We start from the raw sequence: 23,070 nt of genomic DNA, 5'->3' as shown, positions 1-23,070 counted from the left end.
GCTTACATTCAACCTGGTTCTGCTGCCTTTGAACTCAGCGGGACTTTTAGCACCAAGGCTGATGCAAATAGGGCTAGGTCCATGCTGATCCCTTTAGAGAAAAGTTCCTCTCTTCCTAAATTAGCTATGCATATACCTATATATCTCTGTTGAGATATTAACTCCTTGTTTCGTTGCTTCCTAGATACACTTACCATCTGATTTGGGAATGCTTTATAAAGTGAGATTTGGTCTCCAGAGTTTGGAAAACAGCATATCCCAGTTGTATCCTTGTTACTTTAAAATGCAGAACACATCAACCCTAGATACCTTTCGTCTCACCATAAATAAAACACTTCCTCTTTCTTTTAATGGAGACAGATGGATTGAATTCCCTGTAGAGTGGCCATTAAGAGAAGCACTTTGTGGTAGGTATAAATCTACTTTAAAGTGGTAGCGTGATCCAGGAGGTTAACACGTCCTAATATGACATTTGAAATCTTTATCAAAACAAAAAAAATTATTGTCTTTTTTTAATGATTCATAAAGTCTGGATAAGAATTTAAAATGTATGAAGGAAAATACTACCCACTCAGCTTAATTTTTGTACCATAAAGTGGGAAATGAAATATTCATTTGATTGCACAGAACTATTATTATATGCTCCAAAGAACAGTTTGTAAGAAACATGCCTTTCTTGCAATATTTTAATATTTCTGGTCTCCTTTGTTTAGCTCTCAGCTGTTTATATTATTCGCATTGACAATATGATTTTTTATAGCTCATTCACTATTAAATGACTTTTTTTGTTTGCACATTCCAAAGATTTTCAGCAAATAACAGATCAAAGCTACATATAAGCATCAGCTTTATTACCTTTATCCACCACAAATATTTATGCCTGTTAAAATTAGCTCAATTTCCTTGCGAACGCCACCTTTGTTAAGCAAAATAAAAGAAACTCTTTCAGCTGAAATCCACTATATCTTCCATATTCTTCTAATGTTTACTGAATGCCACCATATGACAGAACAGTCCTCAATTTAGTAAACAGACTAAATAATGATATTTAATATTCAAATTATTTGTGCCTGAGTTTTAAGCAGAAAACAAATGAGTTTCCTTAGTAAAGAATAAGTCAGCTCATCCAAAGAGTGACGAAGAAGGTGTTAAATGACTAACCCAAATATGCTTTTGGACTGGAATTTATGGCTCTGTTTCAGTGAGGTGTTTGCATGTGTCTAAATGTAAGCATGAGAATAATTTCAGTAGAATTAAAAGCGCTTTAGGGTTGTTTGTGTTTTTTTTGTTTGTTTTGTTGTTTTTTTTTTTCATAAATTGCCTGCAACTGAAAACTTAAATTTTCTATTTAGGGTTTAGATTTTATATTGCTTAGAGACGTTATTTTCACTTGAAGACTTGTACAGTACAGGTACAGAACAGGGCTTAATGGCTTCCATCATACACAAGATTGAAACAAAGAGGACCTTCAGATTACCATAAAGCACATAAATATGCCCTTTGCAAAAGCCTTATTGCTGTCACATGCAGAAATATTGAGGATACATTACTAGCACACTGAAATGGTGAGAGAGAGATGCAGTGTGCGTGATAAATGGCCAGTGAGACTGGAACCCTCATGATCTTGGTTCGGACTCTGGCTCTATCACTGACCTCTAGGTTAAAAAATAAATCTCCTTATTTTTTTTTTCTTTTTTAATATTTAATTCTTTGTAAAATGCTTGAGATCAAGAGATTAAACAAATCTCAAAAAAAGGAATAGGTATTATATTACCTATGTGTTTAGATAAAAGAAAAGCCAACCAAACAAAATAGCTTATCTGTTGCACTTATTTCTTCCCATACATGCTTTAGAAGTCTTCAAGGAGGGATTTGTAATCACAGTGGGGAAAAAAAAAATAGGACAGTGAAAAAACATATTCTCCCAAATCTTTGCCATTTTATGTCCAAGAAAGCTCTAAGCAGCTCCACAGCAGGTGGCATACATGGAGCTCAAAGGGATCCTTTACACACTGACTTGAAATTTATGGTACAAAACAGATCTGCTTTTCTGTCAGCTCTCTAAATCTAATCTATTTTTTTCTTGGTTTTCTTTTTCTCAGCTAAAAGCAAACCCAATCTTGTGTTAATTGGAATGGAAAGTGGCTGATTCTAATCACCTTAACCAGAAGCCATGTGCTGTTCAATTTCAGATACAGCTCTGTCACTCATAGACTGCCTTAGTATTTCACCTCTTAGTTATCTTTTCCTTATTTTGTATTTGGGATATTGATGATGCATATACTAATAGCTAATTGAAACCACCAAAACAGTTGATAAAGTACTGTGCAGACCCTTAGATATGGCTATGCACTCCTGTGCCTTTGGGTATATTAATGGAGAGAGGCCTCCAGCTGACTACATAAATAAATAGTTCCTCTTCACTATACCTTCCTTTGAGATGCTTGCACCTCAAGGATCCCCCAGGATGAAACAGTGTTCTCTTTCCCTCTCATACACGTCTGTACAGAAAGTGAATTTTGCAGTACTATAGCTTTTAAGGCAAAACAATTAAATAACAAACAGGTGAAAAAAAGATGTATTATGCTACTTTCAAATAGCTATTTCCACAAAGTTAACACAAAGCCAATAATTCCCACTGAGATTATGAAATCATTAGAATTTTATAAAATTAATGGAGATGCAACATTCATATATGTTATCATTATATGTAAACTTCTGTTCAGAGATTTCTTTCATCTTTTATCTTTCCAAGCTATTCAATACACTACAGAGATAAAAGGTTACTTGCCCACATTTGCACTATTATGGTGTGATCCCCTGAAAAAGACTACCATTTGAACATTTTAGCCTTTAGTCTCCTCCAATTGCCCTTCTGTGTACAAGGTACTCTGCCTGTTCTATCCACTGTATAATCTGATCCAAAATTCATTTAATTCAGCATGTTAAGGCCACAGTAAGACAATAGATCTTACTTGCCTTAGCCAGACTCACCTGGAACCTCCAGCCATAATGGGCACAGAGTGTCCTTTTCAGATCATGCCTGAGCTACACCAGACGTGCTAGTCCTCCCTCTGATGTTGTCTTCTGGATAAACCTTGGAACTGCGTTGTAGCCTTACTTTCAGTCTTGTGTCTGGTCCTTTCTCCTGCTGTTCCCATCTTGATCACCAGGATGATTCCCAGATCTTTTTCACTGTTTGCTGCATATGGGACTGTTAACAGCTCAGCCTTACACACTCAGATACCACAGGACTGCTGCTCAGTCAGTGAAAGAACTGCTTGCACTGGGGTCCTGCTCAGCTCCTGTCTTGTCCACGTTCATGGGACAGGCCCACTCTTGCTGCTCTCTGACACAGGGATCCAACAAACAAGACTTCCAAATGCGATCCTTTCACTTGTTTTAGGTTGGTCCAGCTTCAATTCTCAAGTTTCAGATCTGGGAGACTGTCAAAACAGAGGTCAAGTAAAATAAAATGTTCAGAAAATCAGAATTATAGCAAATAATAACACTGCACAGGTTTCTTTGTTCTGTGTAGTGACCCACTCGCTGCATAGCACCCCTTACCAAATACACAGTTTCCTTTCCTGATTCTTCATCTTCATTATACCACTACCCACCATATTCCATACAGTCCTTGTATTTAAACTTTTGTATCTTACGAAGCCATGATTTGCTGCTCTTTACATAGCATCAGTTTTTTTACTTCCTTTTCAAACTTAGCTGTATCCCCTACTACTTCGGCTTTTACTAAGTTTAACCTTTATAGGTAAAACTAAATACCCTTTTTTGCACTATGGATTTCTTTCCATGCACCTGCTCAACTGCAGCAGGCAAAGACCATAGAACAGAGGTGGTTCTTTTACTGAACTCAGTATTTTAGATGGTCATTAGATTTGAAAGCTGATAACAGCTTGTTATCTGCTTTACCTGGACTTTGTCTTTTTGACTTCCAAAGGATGCAAGTAATCAGTTTATGCCCACAGTCCTGTATGGGATAGCTGTCTCACTGATCTAAGCTCTGAGAAGAGCTTCATTCTATAGAAGCCTTTTGCAAGGTCAGGGCTCACGCCCTTCCACCGTGGCATCTCCAGGAATAAAAAGGAGATGATTAGGTTATTAAAAGAGGTAAATATTCAGGACTGTCACATCATTTGTTTCTATAAGTAAAATGCAAATGAATATAAACAGCTGCCCTGTGTACTTTCAAAGGTGTACAGATGTCATCTTGTCTTCAATTAAATAGCTATAAGCACTACCTAAATCACAAACAACACAAATTTATGGGTGGCTTCAGCTGAGATAGACCTTTCTTCCCGAGCAACCTCTAATAGTCAGCGGTTGTGCTCCATCATATTGAAGTTCAAAGCAGTAGCAGTAGCTCCAAATTCCATGCTAGGAGCTTCTCTCTCCATCTCTTAGATGATGAAATCTGAAGGACTTGTCTTCCCAGCCAAAGTTACTCTTTGTAAAGATCCCAAAAGTAATTGATTGTCTGAGACCTGTTAGGATTTTATCTATTAGGTGTTCAACATAAATAGTAAAAGGCAACAGACTCGTATTTTTTCCATAATGTGCTATTACGAACAACTTCAGGCATAGGCATTCATTTCTCTAGCTTAATGTAAAGTTTTCAGTATCACCAATATTTATAGATACAAGACAAAATTATGGAAAAAATAGAAAAAAAATTTACTATCATTTTTGAGAATATGAATTTTAATTACATGTGACTGCACATTGCTATGTTGTCAAATACCTGTGCAAGGTTGTGGCACAGTCTTGATAATATCTCTTTCTGCTTGGTATTTCAGTGGTTACATATCATCTTACAGTATTTTCTAGAAATATTTTGAGTGAGAGAAATTTGTTACATATGACTGCATGTATATATGGTACTCATGGCGACACTGGGGACAGATCCCTTCTCTGGTCGTTGCAGAATGTCCAGCAGGGAGAGGACAAAGAGGTACTCTGTCTTAAAGTACTTTAAAATTTATTCTTTAATTTATTCTTGTAATTCCTATGTATTGTTTTCAAATCTTTCTATACACTTCAGTAATATAGTTTAAGATTTTAATGCTAAATAATTTTATTTTAGTCATTTCTAGTTACCGTGGATGCTGTGGAGTTGGGAGAACTGGATAAAGTTGTTCTTGTGTTCAGCAGTAAAACAGGTAAAGTACTTTTGCTGCTCTCTAAAGTCAATTATGTGAATCATAAAGCTAGCCTCCCATTAAAAGCAATGAAATTATTGCCAGAGTTAAATCCTGATTAATTTCCTTTGACTCTTTTTGCTAAAACTTACTATTTTGTAAAGCAAACTCCTATATTTTGACATGTTAAAATCCTTGGATCTAAAGGCTGTATCATTATTTCATCAAGAAAGTAAACTATTCCTTTCCATAGAAGAAAGAAAAACAGACAATTAAGATGAATAATTATATTCTGCAATTAATATCTGATTTATTAAATAAATGAACCAGGAGAATAATTAAAACTCACATAAGAAAATGATATTGTTTAATTTTCCTTCTGTCATTCATTTATTTTCATTGTTTTCCTTGCCCGTTCTGTTTCCTCCCTGTGACATTCAGAGGGGGATTTTAACTTTATTATGCAATCAGAAGTTTTGTCACTGAATTTCATTAAAATTCTATGATTCTATGATTTTATGATCTCTTTGCCTCACCTTTAGGATGGCTACTAAGGAATATTCAGATAATGAACTGTAAATTAACACATGGTGCCATTAGAGAACAAGGCATATAGCTCACTACTTTTATTTCTCACAGTTTCAGTTGTGAAAGTTAACTATGGCCATGTATCTGACACAGTCACTGAACATGGCAATTGCTAAAGGGCACCACAGACAGTGTGACAGGCAAGGGTTTTCCAGTCAGGTTTGAAAGTAAGATTGACAAAGGAGGGACTTTGGGGTTGATTGGCTCTGTGTGTAATGAAGAAAGTATTGGGCAGATGTATAATACACTTCTTCCAAAGGAGTTAGATGAGAAAATACTTTAGATCAGTAAGGGTGTCCATATTGTGTCTAGACTTATTTGGACTAAGACTAGCTTGGAACAAGATTTGGAACCAAAAAACCCCAAACACAAAAGCTGTTTAGCATATAAGGTGATGTACACACTGCGGGACTGGTCACATCGGGTAGAGTGTTGCTCTAATGCATTTATGGTTCTTCCAGTATCTGAGCAGGTTTTTAAGATGAAGTGATTCAAGATCCCTTCCTGAAGTTTCTGTCTTTCTCCGTGCACTGTCCAGGCAGGTCTCCTGAGTAGCCTGAGCCCATTAAGTTAGACTCCTCTTGGCAGAATTAAAGGAACTTGGATAGTAAGTAAAAGATATTAGGATGTAGCTTGCTGAAAAGGACTGAAGGGAAAAATAATAGAAGAGAATGGAAAATTAATAGTCTTCATGACTAACTAGTGGTAAGAGATTGAGGCCAGTGTTATTGACAGCATGTCTATATAGACCACATGCCTATAAGCCCCTGTCAGGGTCCAACTGGGGAAAACCCCAGTGCCAGACCCTGTTTCAGGTCATGATCCCAAGAGGGAAATTAAGACAGAAACAAGGTCAAGCACCGTAATCGGTTAGTAAGTTTGTTACAAAGAGACAGTTATTATAAAAAAGAGAAGTTATTGTAATAAAGGGGATAGCAATAGGACAGATTGGAAAAAAGGTAGGAAACGAAGCAAGGATTAGAGGTGCAGATTGAGAGAGAGGGAGAGTCACCACCGTGGATCCAGAGGTGTCCCAGGGATCGGCTGTCATCGTCGTTGGTGATGGGAGTCCTTCAGGGGTTGTAGTTGGTATCGGAGCAGACTGTCCCCCAAGAGTCCATAGTAGTCATTGGAGGTGGGTGTCCTCATGGAGGTGTCCTTCTGGAGTCATCCCCTTGAAGGTACCCCGTGGAGGTGTCCTGATGGAGTTGCCCTCATGGTGATATCTCATGGAGGGTGTCCCTCAGGGTCTGCAGTAGTCATTGGTGGAGAGTGTCCTCACGGAGGTGTCCTTCTGGAGTCATCCTTATGGCAGACTTTACCTGATTCCCTGACATACAGTACAACGTTTTCACTATACTTTATTTCCTCCTTTGTAGACTGCAAACTGGACATCAAAAAATTGCATTTGAAAGAAGCTGCAAAGGAGCATCCTATCTATGTATTTGAAGTGAATGAGTAAGTATATTGGTAAAGCTAGTCATTTTTTAGTTATAGTACAATAGTTGAAAACACTAAGCAGGCATTGAATTAAAATAACTGTCACAGAGTGGTTCAGTCAATGGATATTTTTAAAATCAGTCTATCTTTAAATGTCCCACATAAATTCACAGGATTTTTTTTTATCTTATTTAACATATGATTTCCTTACCACAAAAACATGGTTTTGTTTTTCAGAGCTCTTTTTGTGGGTAAAAATAAGGCAGAAATACAGAGAGAAATCCCAGTAACTTTTATTATTGAAGAAGACAAAAAAAAGAATGACAGAAATAACTTACATAAAGACAGAAGTCAAGCAAGAAATCTGACAGAGTATACTATTAAAGTATACACAGGTGACAAAAGGGGAGCAGGGACTGATGCCAAGGTGCACATTATTTTGTTTGGGAATGAGGACAAATCTGAGGTATTTCAACTCTCTCAGTCACTGGAGCATCAAGACCCCTTTGAAAGAGGAAAGGTGAGTCCATACATTTTATAGGATGTGTCCATATCTAGCTAACTGTTGCTTTCCTGTCTCTGTCCCAAATGCATCTTCATATTACACCTGCTCATTTGCCAAGTTATGCATTTTCTTGATCTGAAATGCACAACATGCCTTGCTTGTGCACGTGCACATATGTGCAATATCCATCACTGTTGCACAAACTTTGAATATTGTGCTTGAGAGTACATCAGTCTCTTACACCCCATCATGTTATTTTACCATGGAAACTGGTGCTGTGAGCCTCACTGAGTGTGTAAGCCTATAACCAGATAAAGTGGAACCATGCACATCAACCTGATTCTGATATCCATCATGCTTTAGGCTACTATTCAGAGACCCCTGGTTCAGGTACAGATATTTGCATGAGAATGACAGTTCTCTGCATGATGTCCTAGTACCTTATCAGAACGTTCTATTTTAACAAACATTAATCTAGCAAAAGAATTCCTCCATTTTCCATGGAGTATAATGATGGTTACCCTTATGTAGCAAGAAATAAACATATTTTCCATATATTTCTGCCATGGACTTCTTGAAAGGTAATGACTGAATAATTAAAACTCCAGCTAAAATATCTTCCTTATGCAATCTACCTCATTATCTCCAGCAATACTAGACATCTTTTTACTTGCATTTTTCATCCAGGATGTCTGTGAATATTTTTTAAAAGTTCTTTACCCATCTACTGTCTTCCATACTGTCGTGGTTTAAACCCAGTCAGGTAACTCGTTCGCTCACTTCCCCCCCCCTTTCTTGCCCTCCCCCTGCTCCCGGAGGGACGGAGAGGAGAATCGAAAAGAATGCAACTCCCACGGGTTGAGATAAGAACAGTTTAGTAACTAAGGTATAACACAAATCACTGCTGCTACCACCAATGATAATAATGATAAAGGAAATAACAAGGGAAGAGAATACAACACCTCAGCACCAGTTGACCGATAACTCGCCCCTCAAGCCCGACCAAGCTCCGACCGATACCTCCTCCAACCCTGCAGTCTCCCAGCCCTTCCGGCTAACTCCCAGTTACATCCTGGGCATGACGTGCTGTGGTATGGAATACCTCTTTGGTCAGTTCGGGTCAGGTGTCCTGTCTCTGCTTCCTCCTGGCTTCCCCTCCCCCCTGGCAGAGCATGAGGCTCACAAAGTCCTTGGCCAAACCAAAACATCCTTGTTATCAGCTCTGTTCCCGAGCTGAAAGTCAAAACACTGCACTGCACCAGCTACCAAGAAGGAGAAACATGACTGCTACTGCTGAACCCAGGACATTATCCACCCCTTATTCCATACCATTCACTTCATGCTCAGATCCCACATTTTCAATATACCATCACTCTTATCTCAGTGCACTCTTATCTTAGTGCATGGACCAGTCCCTATAAAGCTGCTGAGTCCATCTGGTCCATGATGCCAGGCTTCACCTCTTGTAACAGTCTTCCAGAGCAGGAGAGACTGTGTGCAGTGTTCACACTTGTGAATAACCTGGGCAATAGTGTCCATTGCTAAGTCCACCCCTCGATCATGAGTCCATCTCTGTGTTGCATCTCTGCTCTGATGGCCTGAAGTGCCATGGGCCCACCAGGCTTAAAATAATTCACTGTCCCCTTCAGCAGTTTCTGCAGCTTGTTGCTGGGGACTCCATACAGCTGCCTTCCATCTCCGACGCTTCCAAAGCACTGGAGGGGCCCAGTGGACTAGATACTTGCCCATACTGTCCCACACACCCTGCCACTCATGACTCTCCAGCCTTGGGGAAAACCTCTTGGTCCCCCTATATTGTCGTCTAATCCCAGACAAGACCCAAACCTGACTCTGCTTAACTTTTGAGATCAGACAAAATGGTTGTGGGTAGAACACAGTCTGTATGTGTGCCAACATGCTGATCCCCATCACAATCAGCAGGCAGGTCCCAAGGATACCCAAAGGCCATTCAAAACCCTCAGAACTCTCAGTTGATGCTGCTGTACTTGTCACTGGGGCTGGTGTAGCTGCTGTGCTTGCCGGCTCTCCCACCGCCAGCTTCTCTTTTCCTGAGTCCAGCTCTTCCTCCTCTGCCTTGCTGGGAAATGCTGCGTGGTCTCCTGCATCCTCCTGGGGCTCGGCGGGCGGCTTCCGGGGGATGCTCTCGGCCGTCGCGGGGCTCGGCTCGGCCGTGGGGCTCGGCTCTTCCGCCGCCTTCTCCCGCTGCTCGGCAGCCGCCTCCTTCCTCTCCTCGACCGCCCCGACCTCCTCCACCCGCAGCCGTCCCCTCGCGGCCTCCGGCCCCGCTCCCGCCGCCGCTTGGTCCCCGGGGCCGCTCTCCCGGGCCGGTTCGGCTGCCGCCGGCTCCCGGGGCCGCTCCCCCTCGGCTCCCCGCAGCCTCACGAAGATGGAGAGTAGGGTGAGGGCCAGGACGGTGAAGAGCAGCCGGACGGCCAGGTACAAGTCCACAGCCACGTCCGTCCCGCCCTGCTGCTGGAGCCCACCCGTATTACAAGCCATTGCCATAAAGCACAGTGAGACAAGAACCTTAGCCCAAGCCCCACACTTGATAAACACTAACACAGCAAATACCGGCTCTACATAAGTTACAACATTCTGAAGCTGTGAGATCAAGAGAAACAACTCTGAGAGCCAATAAATCGTCATTGTGATGAGTGACTATTAATCTGGTCAGATCTGTCGTTATCTCAACCCTTCGAGCCCCACGTTGGGCGCCAAAAAGAACTGTCGTGGTTTAAACCCAGTCAGGTAACTCGTTCGCTCACTTCCCCCCCCCTTTCTTGCCCTCCCCCTGCTCCCGGAGGGACGGAGAGGAGAATCGAAAAGAATGCAACTCCCACGGGTTGAGATAAGAACAGTTTAGTAACTAAGGTATAACACAAATCACTACTGCTACCACCAATGATAATAATGATAAAGGAAATAACAAGGGAAGAGAATACAACACCTCAGCACCAGTTGACCGATAACTCGCCCCTCAAGCCCGACCAAGCTCCGACCGATACCTCCTCCAACCCTGCAGTCTCCCAGCCCTTCCGGCTAACTCCCAGTTACATCCTGGGCATGACGTGCTGTGGTATGGAATACCTCTTTGGTCAGTTCGGGTCAGGTGTCCTGTCTCTGCTTCCTCCTGGCTTCCCCTCCCCCCTGGCAGAGCACGAGGCTCACAAAGTCCTTGGCCAAACCAAAACATCCTTGTTATCAGCTCTGTTCCCGAGCTGAAAGTCAAAACACTGCACTGCACCAGCTACCAAGAAGGAGAAAAATGACTGCTACTGCTGAACCCAGGACACATACTGAGGTTAATAAACCTAGTTACCTATAGGCAAGTAAGAAAGTGTCTTGAGTAGTATTTTCCTTTGCCTAGTACTATACAGGAGTTGTCATTGCTCTTTGAAAAAGAAAAGTAGGTGCGTAGAAATCTTGTTAGCAATCCAGGTAAGTCAATGGGTAGCCAGTGATGACAAATGTCTTATATGTCTATATGTCAAATATCTTCTATGTCTAATGTCTAATATAAAAAAACCCTGCAATATGAAACAAGGTAATATTTTAAATTAAAATGGTACATGTAGTAAAAGCGTTTATCTTTTACATTCTTGAATGTATAATTATGTATCGTATACCGACAACATTTTAGAAGTTTGTATCAGTTGAGAATTCATAAGAGAGCAAAAATATTTGCCTGATAGATGAAAGGCAGGAAAGAGGTAAGGAGTATCCTAGAAGTTGAAAAGTTAATCTTTCATGTTTAAACTAAGACCTAATAGGAGGGGATCTATACCACAGGTTGTCAGTAAGGAGAATAAACTATATGAGGTGTCAGCCACCTATTTTGAATCAGTATTATTACATTTGAATTACTCTCAGAAATGACTTAAACAAATGTGTAAGTTTCCAGACATCAGTATATATATTTTTTTTTACAAGTGTGTTTTCATACTAAAGGTTGATACATTCAAGATTAAGACAAAACACTTGGGCAACCTACATTCGATTGAAATTGGTCACGATGGAAAAGGATTCGGTGAGTATACTGCATGCACTCACTAGCCTTGTAAAAACCTTCTGCTTAAAGATCTGCCTGACATTTGGAAAGGTTTTTGAAGTCATGCTACAGCTAGAGCTAGCTAATACAAATCTGTTTACAAATGAGGTCAGTTTGACTCCTCTTGCTTACACCCCCTCTGTCTCTATCACTTTTCCCTTGACTTTACCTTGATTATTTTTTTTCCTAACAGAGATCTCATTAGCATAAACCTCAGAAGGCTTTATCCTTCTAACATTGCTCAGCCTCTTAAGACCTCTTATTAAAGGTCTTAAGTAACAAAGGATTGAATTTTCAAACTGCAGGCTAAAATTTCCATGCATTCAACGTTATCTAAGAAATGTTTGGGCAACGCTGGGACCCTTGTCATAGCATACTGTAGCTCCCTCTGATAGACATACAGCTTTTCTTCTTGTGAAAGTCAAACTATTAGAAGAAAACTACTGTGCACCAGATCTTGCCCTGATGTTAGGCTTTGGCTACAGTACGTACCCACACATGATGATGGAAACAGTTTCTATGTTACAGTGTATTACACGTAATCTCTTAAAAACCTGAATTTTACAAAAAACATAAGAAAGGAGACTAGGGCATATAAGATTTTGAGCTTACATTTAGTGGGTCTAAAACCCCCTAAAGATATATAAATATATAAACAGAATTTGCAGGCGATGTACAACTCGATTCAAAAACGTCCAGTTGGATTGAGATATTATAGTCAGGTGAATTTTGCTTAACGTGTCTGAAAGAAATAGGTTTATGTTTAATATAACCTGATTTACCTAAGTACATGTGCCACTATAGGTAGCAAGGGCTTATCATATCTTGGATGAATCAAGCAAAATTCTCCAATAGCAGGTCATATTTAGGCAAAAGTTGAACAGGTTTTTTTGTAACTACCCAGTCAGTTGTACATATTATGGTATTAAAAACTCAAAAGGAAAACCCAGCAAACCTGTTGATCTATAATAAATAAAATACTCCTGTTGACTTTCATCGTATTTGTGTTAGCTGCTGTACATGCAATCACATAATTTGGAATTGATCTGGGAAAGAAACTCCACACTGGCAGACTTCTATGATTGTGAGAGCTTCACAGAAATCTGCAGAGGAAATATAGGTTGAATTTTTATTTCCTAGGTTTTGAACGTTCAACAACATAAGTATCTTTGCTTTCTGTATCCTGATAAATGTCTCAGCTACTAATGCTGCCTTCTGAGCACAGCTGATGTAGGTTGATTCATCTTACATCCATGACTACCTTCCTCTGAATTTTTATCTGAAATTATCTCCAAGTGTCTTTTGTCACATCAGCTGTTATTCTTATAAGCATTCTCAAACATAACACCTCTTTGAAATGTTTCATCTGTTTGCTAATCTTTCCTAGCTGCCTCTAGATTTTTCCATACCTGAAGATTTCAGTAAGGTCTGTTGGAGTTTTGTCACTAAAGGATAAAACATTAGCTTTTAAACTTTTCAAGAGAGCAAACATGCATTTATATCTGTTTGTGAAGTGCCATGTAAATTTGAGAGACTAAATTTTTATTGCTGATAATATTGACTCCAAATTACAGAGATTTCATGAAAGGTCATATATTCCAAGTAGAGTCTATGATATATTAAACCATTCACAAGATTTCATCAAAGAAGTTCCAAAAGTATTTCACAATACCAACAAATTACTCTCCCGAATTGAAGATGTAAAATGTAGACACCTTTATGGCATAGTTATACTAGTTAATTGTTAGAAAATGTCCATGAAAAGTTAGGAACATCATTATGCCTTAAGGTTTTATCTAAATGGATATAATTTGCAAATATTTTCTACTACACTTTTAGCCTACTTGCAAATAAAAATATTTTTATTGGTTTTAACCTACTTAGTAATTTTTCCAAGCATTTGAAAACCAAAATAATGCTAAAAAATAGTATTTTATCTTTAGGACTTACAAAGGATACCAAAAGGTTTCCAGCTACTAGCAATATAATTGTAATTAGATTTTAAATGTTGTCATAAAGTGTTCACATTGGCAAACACAACTAAAGATGTCAGCACAAACACTGCATAAAGTTTTATTTTTAAATTCTTCATATTTTAATATTCCATGAAATAAAATTCTATAGCACAAGAAAGGAGGTATTTTTCACACAGCAAAATAGGAGATTATAGCAGAACAGTAAATATATTCTTAATGTTGCAACAGATGATTGTTGGCCTATATGGAGATGCTACTCTGAATCATGACTGTTGGAGAAATATGGATATGAGAAGCGTTCAGATTCATCACTTGGTTTATAGAAGTGTAAATATATTTATTAAAAAGGAGTAGTAGAATTTCTGCTTTCCTATTATTTAAGGGCTTGGGTTATCATTAAATAAATTACATCTACTGATAAAGTCTACCTATTTTTATTGTTTTGATGGACGTTAAAGATCAAAGCCTATCAGGGGTGTACTTTGAGTGCATTTCAGAGCACCTAAAAGAGCAAAATGGGATTTCAAGAATGTATTCAATATCACCATGCACTCTGTTTCATTTGTCTTGCTGCCTGTTTTGTTCAATATGAAAAAATGAGTTAAGTTGTAATAAAAATATTCCTTTATATCTTCTGTCAAAAAAATCAAAGACCTTCTCTGTAAAACTGAGACAAGTTGGTAGTAATTTGAATCATCTACTTTTCAGTTTTATTATTCATATTGAATACATTCGGAAGTATTGAACCACACAGGATTTGGAAATGAAATCAGAAAACTTATACTTTATTTGTGTTTTGGTTATATTAAATTTGCTCTTTTTTTCCCCTTCTACAGCAAGTGGATGGTTTCTGGAAAAAGTAGAAATAACAGATGCATCTAGGAATTCAGTGTACTGCTTCAACGGTAACAGGTCAGTAGATCAGTTCTTCAGCACTCTGTAGAATTAGTAGTAGTCTTTTTAGTTTCTCAGTTATTTCTCTTCTGGTTTCCTAAAACAGTAAGAATTTTTTAACCATGCTGTGTTCATAGCAAGTCCATCCCCAGTGACTTTTGAACCATTTGGCCAACTTCAAACTAATTTGTCACAAGAACAGAGGAAGACACTATATTTTCCCAAGTTATTATAACTGGAGGACTGTAGGAGGGAGAGACACAATTTAGTACCTGTGCCAAGAGAAGATATTAGCATTCCGTTTCCAAGAGGTAGAAGCTGTCTGGTGAACCATTACACAAGTATTAGTGTGTAAATAGCTCTGACAAGCATATCATGGGTATGCAAACAAGCATGGGAGGGAATCACAGTATGTGGTAGTGGGAGGATGGTAGGGTATGGAAGTATAGATACAAAACTGGAGAAAAAGTATATTTTATTGAGCAAAAGCAATATTAAAATACTTCTGTTTCAGTGTCTGCTTAGTATGGATCTAAGATATATTCAGCAAATAGGGTAAAGAAGAAATATTTTTATAATGTAATGGAGGGTAATGATCTAAATTTAGACATTTACTTGGATAAAGGAGTGCTGGGGTAAAAGGCTTCTAATGTACAAAAAGAAGATCCACTTCATTCTGCATCAAACTGAAACAAAACATTTTCAGAAGTTGGAAATTAAATTGAAAGGTACATTTCGAGTGGCAGTTTGCTACAGTATACAGTTGACAGCTTAAAGATTTTGGAGAACAGACAAGCGTGAAAACTTACACGTTCCCTATGTCTAGAAAGAGGGCTGTTACCTAGTGGTCTGAAAGCAGAAATGGTAGCCAAGAATATTTAATTTTATCCTTCCCCAAAATGTTCCTGTAAACTTGACAATTCATAGAAGCCAAATCCCAACCCTGCACCCAAAAAGGAACATTTGTTTTCAGTTCTTGGATAGTCAATTGCACTCTGCAGTCTAAGTCATGAGAATATGAGGCCATTACCAACCTCAGCAACATTAAACTTCTTCCAACATCATTAAACTTCCCTTCATTAAACTTCTTCCAAACACATGCTCAGGTACTATCTAATCTTCTAGATAGATATGAGTTTCAGTTGATGTCACTCCACTCCACTTCTTTTGCTTATAAGAGTTATAAGACCACACCAGTCAGAGAAAAATTCTTAAAAAAGATAGCTTGCAACATTTTTTCTGGTTTTTTTTTTTATTATTTTTATTTAAAATCTTATGGTAAAAACAGAAAGGCATTTAAGAGACCCATTTGGAGCAAGAACTTGAATCACATCATTGTGACTGACACAGATTGATTCTACAGACTGCTGGCTAGGACATTTAACTGAGTCCTTGGTGGGTTAGAGTCATATCCTTACTTTAATGCATATCTACTTGCTCAAAATGGAACAGTTTTAGTAGAAGAGATTAGGAGATCCACCCCAGGGACCTCAGTGACCCACAGGCTATGGGGCACTCCTTGGATACAGGAAACTGTGTTTCACATCCCTGTTCCAGCTCAGACATGGAGCCTCTTATAGAATCATAGAATAGTTTGGGGTGGAAGGGACCTTCAAAGTCCATCTAGTCCAACCCCCCCCTGCAATGAACAGGGACATCTTCAACTAGATCATGTTGCTCAGAACCACATCCAGCCTGGCTTTAAATGTCTCCAGGGGTGGCACATCTATCACCTCTATGGGCAATCTGTTCCAGTATCATCTCATAGCCTACTGTGTAAATGTGGAATAGGTTCATTCATCTCACAAAGACACAAAGAAAAAACTCTTCCGGTACAAATGCTATCTTTAAAAGATATTCATTTTTATCTGCCCAGATTAGTTGTGTTTCATCCTGGAACTGTTTAGCTTCAGCCATATATCTTCCAGTTATTCAGTGGCGCAGCTTCAGATGTGAGCTACATTAACACTACATTGGCTGTCAGTCCCTCGCATACTAACTCCTCAGTAGACATCACATCCAGTAGTCATAATACTTGCAAAAGCATTAGAAGCTTTTTAACTGTCTTTGGAAATTAGGTTCCAGTTTTGGAAAATAGGTTCCAGTTAACGTCGATCTACCTGAACTTTGAACTGGGGCTATTTGCCATCAACAGTAAAATCTTCATAGGCTCTTACAGAGCAGGGTTTAGGCCCACCATGCAACTCAGTATTTTGTGAACCCACAAGTTGATATGAGAAATAAACAGTCCCTGAAATGGAATACATGGACAACAACCTGCTATAAAAGAACAGATTTCCTTACTCTAAATTATCCTGATTTCATGCTGCTCAATGAAACAATCTACTTGTCACCTATATGACCAAATTTTAAAATAAATATTTCATAAATATATTTATAAAGTTAATTTCATTTTTAAATTATGCATATATGGATACTAAAAGAACCCCAAAGCAACAAAACCCCACCATTTTCTTCAGGTTGGTTACTGCTTCTGTATAAACCAATGTAAAAAGTCTCCTAGAAATCCAAAGGTGAAGAAGCAGGCTCTTATGATTTGTCTGTTTGTTAAGTTTTATATGTTCCCTGTCTGTGACAGCTTTTTGTTTTTCCCTTAAGGTGGCTTGCTGAGGATGAAAGTGACGGCCACACCACAGTGCAACTTTATCCGCAGCTCCTTGATTTCTGATTCTTTCTGAGTGTGTTGTTTCCCCAAATTCATGCTGATCTGATTTACTTGTATTTTATAATTCTGAAGGTATTATAATTGCTGTGAAGGAATGTCAAAACAATGTATTAAAAACATCACAGTAAATTAAACATGTCTAATGTGAACACTGCATTCCAATCCTATTAGAGATGCTCAAAACTTTGCATGACTGAAATTTAGAAAACAGAAATTTAAATCTGCTCATGGCTCTGTGAACTTGATCTGAGCATTCATAATGGTAGGCAAGTGTAGTAGCATACTCAAACATTTTTGCTTCAGTAGCAATTTGTGGGTAAGTTAAATTTAGCTCATGGGTCAAATCTGTCAATATTTATTAATTTGATGAATCTGTTTCAATTTCAGCATTTATTAAACTTTAGATTTTCTCAAAATCCTTTTCCACAACTCTTCATCCTTCCCATATATTGCTTCCTTTTTTTATAAGACCATAACAGAAAGTAATAAAGGATTTGTTATTCAGGCATTCACCCTGTGTCAGTAAGCCTCCCACTGACATTTGATTGTAAAATCTTGTAGCTGAGCCAGAACCTCAGCTGAGACCCTTTGGATCCAAAAGGTCTCTTAAGAGAGGCTGTTACCAGTAACACTGCAATAATTTACTAGCAGGCTTAGGCAGCACCCTGCTCAGCTTGATGGTTTTTGCAGTGCCCATTCTTACCCATCTAACTGTCTTTCCAGTGCTATATCTGTGAATACTTTCAAAAAAAACAAAAAAAAGAAAATCAAAACTGTTTTTGAAAATTCACAATAAATAGAAACATATTTAGTTACAAATGCACAAAGTAATGCTTGATTTGGTAGGCTTTGACAATTGCCAGAATTGACTCAGGAAGGGTTTAGGATACAGATGAGTCTGAAATCAAATCACGACTTGCACACCACCTGAAGTTTCATGTGTGTGACCAGAATACTAATATTGTGTATAAGCTACATAGGACATCTCTCTGTTTAATCAAAGGCTCCTTCTGTAGTACCTCCAAAATATAAAAATCTGCGTGAAGATCTGAATTTTAGTCCCATTTCACTCTCAAGACACTACCATGTTCTGTAACAGCAATGTCCTTTCTACAATTATAGGAATTAAATGAGTTTCTAATCTGTGCTGATGAAACATTGCCTGGCTGTCTTTTTCATATGCTTAATGTTTATTTACTCACGCTATTCTGTGAAATGAGGAATGTTTGCTGATATCTTCATAGATGATGATATTTCAGTTTCTACTTTGACACACACAAAAATAAACACATATATAATGGGTCTTGGCAGGTAATTTCATTTTTATTTACCTTATACGTCATCAGAGGGAGAGCTAATACAAGGTGTGGATGTGATCAGGGTGAGCAATGGAACAGTGAGTTTCTCCTAAAAGTGCTCTTTCTGCTCACACATCTTCCACACACACTGGAATGGATTTGAAATTGTATCCCCAGAGCACACAGTTCACTTACTTAGCATCAGTATTCATTACACTGAATCATTTTGTTGTGATCTATTATGTGATTTGTTTCATTATTATGTCTTTCATTAATAGTTTGTAATACTAGCTCTCTTTGATGCCATTTCTGATTTATCAAGTGTAAATAATGCCTTCCTAATCTGTTTTTCATTATTATCAGTGAATACCTTCCTTCTGCAGCTCCCTTCCATATTTGAAAATTATTTTCTCTACCTATACAGTGTACAAATCAGGTTTTCAGTTCGCTTCTCTGGATTCAGAACCATGCAAATACCTTGACCCTTTCACTAACAGAACCACCACAGCAGAGGGCTTCATTTCAAGAGCACCATAGAATCATACAATCATAGAATGGTTTGGGTTGGAAAGGACCTTAAGATCATCTAGTTCCAACCCCCCTGCCATGGGCAGGGCACCTCACACTAAACCATGTCACCCAAAGCTCCGTCCAACCCAGCCTTGAACACTGCCAGGGATGGAGCATTCACAACCTCCCTGGGCAACCCATTCCAGTACTTCATCACCCTCACAGTAAAGAACTTCTTCCTCATATCCAACCTGAGCTTCCCCTGTTTAAGATGGGTGCTTGAAGCACATATTACAAGGGGATTACACTTTGACAGGAAAACCTGAAATATCCTAAGAACCTCCTTCTCAGGTCTTGCTCGGATGACACACCAGTTAGCATATTTAGCTTATGACCAGTGCCAAATTCCAGACTTGCTTCTTCTACATGCTGTACAGTGATATCTGCTGTGTTTGGCGTGGAAGTCACTTAATCTCTGTCCCTTGCAAGTGGGACAATTTTTGGACAAAAATTACCGGCCAAAGACAGAGACATTGCAGAGATGCTACCTTGTGTGCACTCTGCTGTTGCTGCACAGCAAGGGTGCTGCCTTGCTTTTTAACTCCCAGCACCATGCCCTGCCTATGAAGAGCCTGGGCAGATACTGATACCACTGATGCCTCTGCATGGAATAGAGATATAGGATGGAAAAGAGACTGCCTGAGTCAACAAAAAACCCAGGCATTTGGCACCCATGGGAGACTTGGAAGGAGTAGTGAGATAACTCAACCAGTTGGAAGAGGCAAGGCTTCTGTAGTGGACAGAAGGGTTTGCCTTCTGCTGCCTCTCACTGCTGCAGCCTGTCCTTGAAGATCTGTGTGAGAGGACAGTGGCTAGAGGAGGATAATCATAGTATAACCATAGTATGCTTTGAGTTGGAATGGACCTTAGAGATCAACGTGTTCCAACCCCCTGCCATGGGCAGAGACACCTTCCACTAGACAAGGTTGCTCAAACCCCATCCAACCTGGCCTTGAACACAGCCACATCAGCAGATTTAACTCTTTCAGGGCTTTAGGTTTCCTAACCTGATCCCTGGATGTTGGACAATTTCTCTGCATTCCTCCCAGCCTACCTGTCCTTGCTTCCACCCTCTGTAGGCTTCCTTTTTGTGTTAGAGTTTGTCCAGAAGCTCCTTGTTTATCCACTCAGGCTTTCTAGTATTTTTGACAAACTTCCTCTTTGATGGGATGCAACACTCCTCAGATTGGAGGAGGTGATCCTTGAACATTAATCAGCTTTCTTGGGCCTCTCTTCTCTCCAGGGCATTATTGTGAAGAGGCCAAAGTCTGTCTTCCTAAAGGATCAGGGTAGTGAGATTGCTCCTCATTGCACTAAGAATCTAGAATTCCACCATGTCACGGGCACTGCAGCCAAGGCCGCACTTGATCTTCACATTCCCCATCAGCCCCTCCTTGCTGGTTAGAACAAGGGCCAGCATAGCCCCCATCCTCACTGGCTCCTCTATCTCTTGGAGAAGGAAGTTACTATCAACACATTCAAGGAACCTCCTGGGTTGCTTACGGCCTGAAGTGTTACACCTCCAACAGATATCATGGTGGTTGAAGTCCCCAGTGAAGATCAAGGCTTGTGAACATGAGACTGCTCCTGTCTGTCTGGTAAAAATGGGATAACACATGGAGATATGAAAATATCTAAAACTTGTGAACATTTTGTAGAATAATTTACTTGCTGCTTCTAAAGAAATTGATTTCATGTGCACATGAACCTTAGGGCACTGCTTTATCATAGAAAACTAGTTAAAATTAGATGCATGGAAGTCATAATGGTGAGACTACACTGGGGTGAATGAGAAAAGAGATGTTCATCAGATTTTCCATCAGGTAACCCCAGCTTTATATCTTCACATCAAGACAGAGAGAAGCACTGCAGGAAAAGGCTTTGGAAGCCTTAGGGAGAGAAATAAAATGTGTATCAGAAGGCAGTTAAAGAAAAGAAAAAAGAAAAGAAAAGAAAAAAAAGAGAAAAAAGAAAAAAGAGAAAAAAGAGAAAAAAGAAAAAAAGAAAAAGAAAAGAAAAGAAAAAAGAAAAAAGAAAAGAAAAGAAAAGAAAAGAAAAGAAAAAAGAAAAAAGAAAAAAGAAAAAAGAAAAAAAAGAAAAGAAAAGAAAAGAAAAGGCAGACAGGAAGGGAGGCAGGGGGGAAGGGGGGAAGGAAGGAAGGAAGGAGGGAAGGAAGGGAGGGAGGAAGGGAAGGAAGGAGGGAGGGAGGGAAGGGAGGAAGGAAGGGAAAGAGATTCACCAGATCTTCTGGAAGAAATCACCAGAGGACTCCTTATGGCTCAGGACTTCAATTATTTCTAAGGGGGGGTGCTCAGCAGCTCTGCTTAGCAGGAGACTGGCCCATTGCCAGCCCTGCCAGGACAGCAGGTCTCTGCACAGCTCATTCGTCATGCAGAACTGTTCACCAAGGACTGACTATAGTGAGAGAGACAGTCTTTTCTGCCAAAATACTGCCATAGGGTGTCAAATCCAGGTACAATGAGCTCATTCTAATGCTTCTGGTACTCTGAGCTAGAAGAAAATAAAGAAACATCAAGCACCAAACTGCAATAGTCAAAAGTACTGCCAAACAAAAGAAAATAGATTTGGGAATCATTTGGAACAAATGCACACAAAAAAATCGTTAGACCTGTAGCATATAATGATATTCTAATGGCAAAATGAGAGAACTACAAGCAAGAGCTTGAGTGTATTTTGATAGGGCACTCTATACAATTTAGCTAAAGACTGGGAAAAGTATCATTGCCAGGAACCTGAAGAAGTAAAAAATACTTCAAAAATAAGAGGTTTGGAACCCAGAAGTATGTTTCTGGACATTCAGGTCTGAGTTGATAGCAGTCTACAATGAAAAACCAGAAAAGCACACACACAAAAAAGTTATTCTTAAAGTAGACAAAGGTGATATGATATTGTAAGAGGGAAATGGGAAGCAGGAGGTGCAATTCAGAACAAAGCAAAAGCAGTATTTCTGATACTCATAAAAATGTTTTCTTTAAAGAAAAGCACAGAAAAAGGAAGCCAAGAATAAAATCTCCTTCAGAGAAAAATTAGCTTCACATGAGAAATGAATGTGTCTGTACTTGGTTTATAAAATATGTATTGATGTCTGTAATCACATTTTTGCCCTTCAATTATATTTTGTAATTACTAATTTCTGAGGTCTAGTAGCAACACTGGCTTGTTGAATGCAGGCTGGTTTGTATACTCTGTGTATCCAAACTCTTCTGGCGCCAATACAGCTCCACAGAAGCTATGCCAGTCTAACAAAGAGGAAATTTGGTTCTTTTTCTTGGAAGCAATTTCTTCAGCACTTACATATTATTTGGGATCCTTTCCATTTGTTATCTTTTAAGTGAGAAACCAAAACAGAACACATTGCCCTGGAAATCTCATGTAACTTTAAATTTAATTTAAGTTTGAATGTTCATCTAGTGAACTGCCTTCATTTAACAGCCAGCTATTGTTAACATGATAATCAGTGTGAAAGGATATTATTGCCCTCACAAATGCAACAGTAACTGAATCCAAGAAGAGAAAACCAAAACAACCAAGCAAAAGAAAAAACAATGAGAAAGGAGAAAGAGGAGAGGAGAGGCAAGGCAAGGAGAGAATGAGACAAAACAGAAGAATATAGTGAAGAAAGTGTAAAACTCTTCCCCTCACAGCAAAAATGTCTGGTAAACTGAACACCTTTCAGATCATTGAATACCAGTTGGAAGGGACCTCGAGGATCACCTTGCCCAACCTTTTTTAGCAAAGCATGACTTAGACTAGATGACCCAGCATACTGTCCAGCTTCATCTTAAAAGTGCCCAGTGTATTTACAGGTATGCCCTAAAGCCTGCTGTGGTGAACTGGAGTCTTCCTGGGCAACGGATCAATCCCTGT

General features: G+C 39.1%; 1 protein-coding gene across 3 annotated transcripts in view; it reads left to right on the top strand.

Moving 5' to 3' along the window:
- The window catches only part of RP1 (RP1 axonemal microtubule associated), a 214,814-nt gene extending 196,218 nt beyond the window's left edge, over positions 1 to 18,596 (top strand). For 2 of the 3 annotated variants that reach the window (XM_061448476.1, XM_061448474.1), the window contains exons 52-59: positions 185 to 407; positions 4,815 to 4,969; positions 5,102 to 5,177; positions 7,124 to 7,202; positions 7,422 to 7,704; positions 11,659 to 11,737; positions 14,571 to 14,646; positions 17,248 to 18,596. In XM_061448476.1, coding sequence (XP_061304460.1) covers positions 185 to 407; positions 4,815 to 4,969; positions 5,102 to 5,177; positions 7,124 to 7,202; positions 7,422 to 7,704; positions 11,659 to 11,737; positions 14,571 to 14,646; positions 17,248 to 17,317 — 1,041 coding nt within the window. In that variant the 3' untranslated portion in view covers positions 17,318 to 18,596. Of the gene's footprint in view, positions 1 to 184; positions 408 to 4,814; positions 4,970 to 5,101; positions 5,178 to 7,123; positions 7,203 to 7,421; positions 7,705 to 11,658; positions 11,738 to 14,570; positions 14,647 to 17,247 lie in introns of those variants that run through there. The other variant, XM_061448477.1, reaches the window with a different exon arrangement.
- Positions 18,597 to 23,070: the final 4,474 nt, after the last annotated feature.

Source organism: Pezoporus flaviventris, unplaced genomic scaffold, assembly GCF_033815535.1.
Source record: "Pezoporus flaviventris isolate CSIRO_AGI_PZ_B2104156 unplaced genomic scaffold, CSIRO_AGI_Pfla_v1 ptg000007l, whole genome shotgun sequence".
NCBI classification, from domain to species: domain Eukaryota; kingdom Metazoa; phylum Chordata; class Aves; order Psittaciformes; family Psittacidae; genus Pezoporus; species Pezoporus flaviventris.
The sequence above is the reverse complement of the archived record's forward strand: the minus strand, read 5'-3'. Positions and strand labels throughout refer to the sequence as shown.